The sequence below is a fragment of the Dioscorea cayenensis genome, chromosome 9 (genome assembly GCF_009730915.1).
Source record: "Dioscorea cayenensis subsp. rotundata cultivar TDr96_F1 chromosome 9, TDr96_F1_v2_PseudoChromosome.rev07_lg8_w22 25.fasta, whole genome shotgun sequence".
Classification (NCBI taxonomy): domain Eukaryota; kingdom Viridiplantae; phylum Streptophyta; class Magnoliopsida; order Dioscoreales; family Dioscoreaceae; genus Dioscorea; species Dioscorea cayenensis.
In genome coordinates, this window is record NC_052479.1 from 2,809,831 (window position 1) to 2,817,286 (window position 7,456).

General features: G+C 32.4%; 1 protein-coding gene across 1 annotated transcript; it reads right to left on the reverse strand.

Annotated features, from left to right (window-relative positions):
• Positions 1-576: 576 nt before the first annotated feature.
• Positions 577-5,815, reverse strand: LOC120269185 (autophagy-related protein 18c-like). Its single transcript, XM_039276515.1, has 6 exons — positions 5,735-5,815; positions 5,545-5,645; positions 3,900-4,753; positions 3,204-3,462; positions 2,228-2,351; positions 577-970 (listed from the first exon to the last, which is right to left on the reverse strand). Exons 3-6 carry the CDS (start codon positions 4,659-4,661, stop codon positions 886-888), a joined length of 1,230 nt encoding a protein of 409 aa, XP_039132449.1. The 5' UTR covers positions 4,662-4,753; positions 5,545-5,645; positions 5,735-5,815; the 3' UTR covers positions 577-885.
• Positions 5,816-7,456: the final 1,641 nt, after the last annotated feature.

Consider the following 7,456-nt stretch of genomic DNA (forward strand, 5'->3'; position numbering starts at 1 on the left):
GGTCATTGACAACTTTATTTTTTCAAAAATAACTATTAATATTATTATGAATAAATGCTATCAGGAGGCAAATTTACTGCATGACTAAGTTTTAAGTTCAGCAGAATGCAAGCATGTTAGCCTGGTATCATTAAATAATTATATATATAAAAAAAATGGGTATTACGTGAACAATCTCTCTATTTTTTTTATTTTTAACAATAGATGACAAACACCCCATTTAAAATTAATAGTCAGTCAGAAACATGCAATGATGTGAAACACATTGGCAAGCTCAACAACATTTGGTTTTTTTTAATCCTTTTATTTTAAATTATAATCTTTTAGTCATTTACTGTTAATCTCTCTAACCCTAAATCTTAACCCTAAACTCTTAAAAAAAAACAACTTGACTTAACTCACTTAAAAATATTAGATTGATCAAAAAAATTACAATTTAAAATAAATAACTAAAAAGACAAATTTAAAAAAAAAAGACTAAAAAAAGTTAACAAAGTACAAAAATTAAAAAAGAATGACTATTTAACAATTATAAAAAATAAATAAATAAACAAAAAGTATGGGACAACAAATATGTTGAATTAAAAACCACAAATAAAAGGGCCCACTAAACAAGTATTTATTAATACATAATTGATAGATCAGATAATATCTATGCTGGTATGAAATTTGGCAAGTGGAGGAACATTTTATGCGTAAACAGCTATTGAACATGCACAGATTGATCTAGGTTTTAAACATGTTCCAGTAGTTAATATAGAATATACAGGTAAAAACAAGGGTGGGCATTTACTGATGGTATTGTAGATAGCTTCAGTATGTTATTTACATGATTTGGTAGGATGTTTGGCTGCTCAGGGACTTCAGGTTGTGGTAGATCTTGGCCTATGGATGCCGGTTCAGATATCGAACATACTCCTGCTGTTCCATTTCTCCGCCATTTGCAGGGTCAAAGCGGAGCCGGTAGAAACTGTAGAGAGCAGAAAAAATAAACATAAAGACCGTTGTGTTAATTGTATCCTCCTAGAGGAAAGAAAAGCAAATGCATTCGTATTACAATCAACTTGATTGCTGTATTTGTTTACAGCAATTTTTTTCTCGACAATAATTTCCAACCATTATCCCTTATTTTCTCATTCTTGTGAAAAAGATTTTGCTGTCCTTCAGACAGCATGTGTTGTGACCAACCTAATGACTTTACCTTGATAACATTAATAGAAAACAAGGTTACATCATGTTCCCGTTTTCTCTGGCCCGGCTTGCTCGGTTTAGTTTCATACACAAGTACATCTACAATTCTACATGTGAGAAGAACAAAGGTTTATCAAACAAGAGAACTATAAAACTCATTCTCATCTTTGGAATAGACCTGAAGTGGAGATATGACTGCCTCTATATTTTTTCCGGTCAGCACATGGTAGTTGTGACACTGAGACAAGCAGAATAGAGGTATTTAACTCCCTTAATGGAGACGCTCAACCACATTCAAATATGATGCCACGCTTGGCCACATTCAAATATGGTGCCGTACAGAAGTTGAATTCACCCTCTAAACATATAAAGGCAAAATGTAAAAGAAAGTCGGCACCAATTTATGTTCATCTACTCATCAACTCAACTGCTGTTAGACATGCACTTATGTTTTCAATTTTCAATATTACTAACTAAATTAACAAAGTTCAAATATTGTTTATGGTCTTGCCAAATATGCAACAAAAATTTGGTACACCATTCACCTAATGTCTTATCAAAACAAAACAGTGTCGAGGAAGACATCATTTTTAAAATTTAAGAGTTACACCTAGATCACTAGCTCTATGGCTCGTGTAATCATGCCTACCCCACTATACAAGTTCATGCCTACCCCACTATACAAGTTCAATTAAGTAAAAAAGAATTCTACAACTATTGTAGACGCATAAGTCTAGATTACTTCCTCAAAGCATATACCCTAAGTTAAATAAAACCCGTCTTTATAGAAAAGCGAATATGGGAAGTCTTTGAAATTTAGCATAACAGATTCAGATGCTCTCCATTATCGATTTATTTAGGTGTTAGACGAGATAATCATGAATTCAACAACTTATGAACCATATAGTATGGCGATGACATGCGATAAAGCTAGATTCTAGTGGCATTTGAAAATAAAAACATTGTAAATGAAAATACATGCTTAATACTAAATTCTCAATCAAAGTCAATTTTGAGAAGAGAGACAAAGGAAAACCTGCCATCCATGCCGACAACCATAACAGTATTTTGACTTCCAAATGCAACAATATATCGAGTAACTTCTTGTAAGTGGAATTGAGCAAAGGACCACTCTGAACTAAAGTACTTTGGCAGCACACCTGAAAGATTGTAATGGTTAAATAAGTACATTCTCCAACAATGTTAGTGTTAAAAAAAAATATAATTTTCAGCTGTTTACAATAATATTTAATCATAAAAAAAATACAGTTGTCATGAAGTTCCAAATTGAAACAATTACCGCACTGCCATTCTTCATTGTGATCTTGGCAACTCAAGACATGTACCAACCATTTTGCAAAATAAATAAACAATTGGAACACCCCTAAAAGATCTCCAAGAATTAAAGAAAATTAGAACAAAAAAAACATCCACTTTTATGAACAACCAAGTCCAAATTTCAAATTCCATTACCAATCAATTCAATATTCATCATCACATAAACCTCAGTTCAAAATGGCTAAACAATATGACTAACGGTTGATAAAACACCAATAAATCAACCAATCTATTCATTAAAATTTTATCAATTCCTAGTGTAAGTGTTCGAGTAATAGCAAGTTGCATGTTACGAACTTCTGAAAATCATGAAAATCAAGAAGAATAAAAAAAATGCTTCCTCAAATTATGAGATACGATCTGTCTGTGTAGAGTATTTGTCTATGACTCTATCAGCAGCTCAAAATATTAAAATAACCAGCCTTCTGGAATTACAATCAATAAAACTATGTGCACTTTTTGTTATATACTCAGAAAAAATGTCAACCAATTCACAGAAGAGCTGTTTTGGATACTTTTGTAAACTGCAAGATAAGTAACAACCAGCAAAAAAACCTTAAGGCCAAAGCATACCAGCAATATGCTAGACATCCCCATATATATATGTATATATCATTTTCTGTCATCTAAATCTAGAAATGGATACATACTCCAATAAAATGCTTCATCCTTACCTCTCATAAATGATAATGATGAGCTGGCATTGGCACCCATGTTTGGAGATATAAGAGCATCAAGAGAAGTTGAAGAATTTTGATGAACCATGCCTGGAGCTTGACCAGATGTAGTCTGGGTGGATGCATCCTCCCCTGAAACCCGGACTCTAAGACAGAACAAGTGTACGGTGCCTTTATCACTCGAAGCTGCCAGCCACTGGACAGTTGGAGAGAGAGAAATGCTATAGATTTCAGCTTTGTCCACTCCTCTGCGCACCTATAACATAACCATTCATTACATTATGTAAGAAGACAAGGCAGCACATAACTGAGAACCTGATATTCATTTTCTAGGAAACAAACATTTCGCTCGGGATATCTCCCACTCTGTTAATATCTAATATTACTTTTAGAAGCATACATGCATTCTTAAGTCTAAGAGATAAATCATGCAATCTTTCTAGCATCCGATTCATGTGGCATTCCAAAAGAAACTAAGCACATGTTGAATTACCATTAAAGATCAAAATGCATCAAAGTCTGTAAAAAGTTGCAAGCACTAACCAACCAGACAGTAACAAAAGCAAACTAGAATTTACATACATCATCCACAATCAGCTACAGAAAAACAATTTAAAATTCTACCATCAAAATGCACAGAGAAAACAGCTTCTCTTTGAGACAAGTCATTTCAATTGAGATCACAAGCATTACCTCTTGAAGACGGGTTCCATCCATAGTGTTAAATATCCTAATTAAAGTCCCCTTCACACTTGCAGTTGCAAGAAGAAGACCATCCATTGTCAAGGTCAAGCAGGCAATGCTGGACTCATGCGCACTAATGAATTTTGTCACCTTCAGGCCAAAGTGTTCAACCCGAACCTGTCCCCGTTGCACACCAGGACAAGCCAAAACTGATGTGTTTGACTGATGTGAAAGGCAGCAAAGCCCCTTTGGATTAGCCAGAGTTTCAATTTGGTTAAGAAGCTTAAGATCTGTGAAGTTATAGACATATATTTTGTGTTCAAGAACCACCACAATGCGATCTCGCCTTAGTTTCACACCACGAACATCAGATCTGAATGCAAATTCCCCAATGCATCGACTTTGATGATCATCCCAGATCATAACTTTATTCGGCGGATACTGTGGATTAGCACCACCACCAACAAGGGCCAAAATATTGCAGCGGAATAGCATCTCAACTATTCCAAAGCCACCACTTTTCAAGTCCCTTCTAAAGGTTTCTTTAAAAGGGTTGCAGTTATAGATCCGGAAACCATGACTCGTGCCAGCAGAAAAGCATCCATAGTCCTGATTCCAAGAAACTGATAGAAGCTCAGTTTGTTCTGCATCATTAACATCTGATTCAGACTGACCAAAAGCAGCAGATGTTGTCTGTGAAGCTGCAGATTCCAGTGAATTGAGTCTCATTGGTGGATGTACTCCGCAGGATGTTGATACAGTTGAGCTCATGATTAGGGATATAGCAATCAACAGTTACTAAAGCCAATCCAATGTCATTATTTAGTGAATCTAGTTTTCTTGATTGTCGCTTTTACACAAACCTACAGCATCATGATAAAACACCCCATAAGCAAGCAAAGCCAAGAAATGTACATTGCATCAACATCTGATATGAAAGAGTAAAAAGACAGAAAAATGTCTTATGGGGGGAAAAAGATGGAAATGATTTAAGCCAACTATACCACAAATTTGCCCTGATTTGCAAATGAGCCACATAACTATAAAAAAAAAAAAATGCACCAAATAACAATTTCCCAAAACTTCATATGGAAATTGCAAATCAGAGATGAAGTTAATGACTGGCTGTGAGCCTGAAACTACAAGCCTATTATTGTGCATTGTATATGATTCCTCCTCAGAACAGATCACAACCGCACTTCAAATTTGCTTCAAGTTATGATCTTTGAGTTGAAATTTGAACTTAATAAATTATATACAATGAACACGCAGCTTTCATCTAAATCACCCATTAATCCAGAGAACTCAAGAGTCTGAGACTGAGCTCTAGAATTCATCTAAATCTTTAAGATTGACAATTTAAAGAAGTAAACCAACACAGGCGGCTAACAAATAATAAAAACAAATGCAATCAAAGAACTATAATTCACCTCCAATTCTGTACAAAGATCATTCAATTCAACACATCTCACAACTATTAAGCAATAAAAACAGTAACAAAAGGCAAATTTTTAATGCACAAGAAAACCAAGCATCCCAAATAAAACAACCAAACAATCTCAATTTCATAAAAACCAATCTAACAATAAATCCTGAAAAGAATAATCCCAGAAAAGAAGAGAAAAACAAAACCCACACCACATGGACGCCATACCAAAAGATAGAGAGCACGATCAACAGCAAGAACCCCAGAACTGAAGCAAGGGATCAAATTCCACAGCGCGAGTCAAGGGGATGAATGCGATGGCCTCGGATCTGAGAAGAAGTTGAGGATTTAAGCAACGAAAAAGGAGGAGGAGCGAGAGAGAGATTAGGGTTTCGAACGAATGAATGCGTAGTAGTACCTGAAGGAATTTCGCGGATCTCTCCTTCGTTTCAGGGAATCAAAGAGAAAAGCACACAGATGATGAACTTCGTGCTTATTATTTCTACTTTTCTTTTCGTTTACACCCTTGTACATTTTATTATTACATTTCGGGAGTTTTTCACATATACCACTGTAAAATTGTATATTTTGTTATATATTATATCTTCTTGATGATATTTGTGAAATCTTTTTGGGAAAATTTCAAAAAAAAAAAAATCCATTTCAATGTTTGGTTTCTCCGATTAAAAAAAAATTTGAACAATTATTAATAATATTAACTTTTTTTTATTTAACAGTGATATAATAGTTATTTCATTTAAAAATCTGATAATGTAGCCTAAAAAAATATTTTCAATGGTTTTAGTAAATTAAAAATTTTGTTCGTGTTAAATAAAAAATAGAAATCACTTATCCTCTAAATAAAAAAAAATAAAATCACCGTCTCTATTTTGCAAATATATGAAACCACAATATTTTTTTTAAACCAATATTTTTATAAAAAATCTATTTCATGGGTTTTTTTATAAGCATGATGAATGAGATTCTAAGGATTAAAAGGCATTTTTTTTAATAATTTTTTTTTACTTTTTACCATTTATTTAGGCAATAATTGTATGGTGGTGTAGATATATTTTTGCAATTTTGAAGTTTGCTAGGGTTATACATGTAAACATCAGTTTTGTAAATATTAGTTTTATTTTAAGTTTTTTATAAATAAAAGCATTCTCAAGAATCTCAACTACAAGTTATTTTCTTATTTTAAAAAATTTCATGGTACCAAAAATGCTGTTTCTTTTATTTTTATTTTTATTATTTATTTAATTATTATTATTTTAATATCTCAGTGTGCCACTGACTTAGCAGCAAAGCAAAGTTATGTCATTACGGTGGTGCCTTCACGACTTTTAAGATTGATATTAGTATTTAATTATGTAATAAACTATCTGCTATAAATATGTTTTTACTTGAGAATGTTACTGATAGTTCTATAAATAAAAAAAATATATGTTTAATTATACCAAAATATATACTTAAAAATATGTTATTAATTACTTGTTTAAGAAAATTTATATGTACCATCATTGGAAGGATGGTAACTCATACTAAATACATTAGAAAAAATAATGCATAAAAATAACATATATAATTAAATTATAAATTATCAAAATATAATTGTATATACAATTTTTAAATGATATCATAAACAAATAACTTAGTATCTCTTGATGACCAAACTATCTTTTATATATATATATATATATATTGTTCTAATAGTTATTTTTCACATTCGACTAAGCACAACAACACCGTGGATTCACCGGCTAGGGGGGTAATTCACCCATGCTCTCTGGCAGCAGATGAAGACCTTTGCTTCCTCCTGGCGAACTTTATCTTCTCGGTTGCGTATCTGTTTTTCTATGTTCTTTCTTTCCTTTGGTTTCTTTAGTTTGTTTTGTTGTTAGAAGCTTATTACTTCTGGTGATGGTTCTTTAACTTGTTTGTTGTTGTTCCCTTTATTTTCAGTTATCGGTTCACTCTGTACTCATTGTTTTTTGCTTTGTTTTTTTTTTTAATAAAGTTGTGGTTTATCTACTTTAATAATAAAAAAAAATTAAACCAGTCGTTTGTATTTTGATTGAGGAAATTATTAAATAATTTCATCATATATTTTTTGAAAACTACAAAATAAAATAAAATA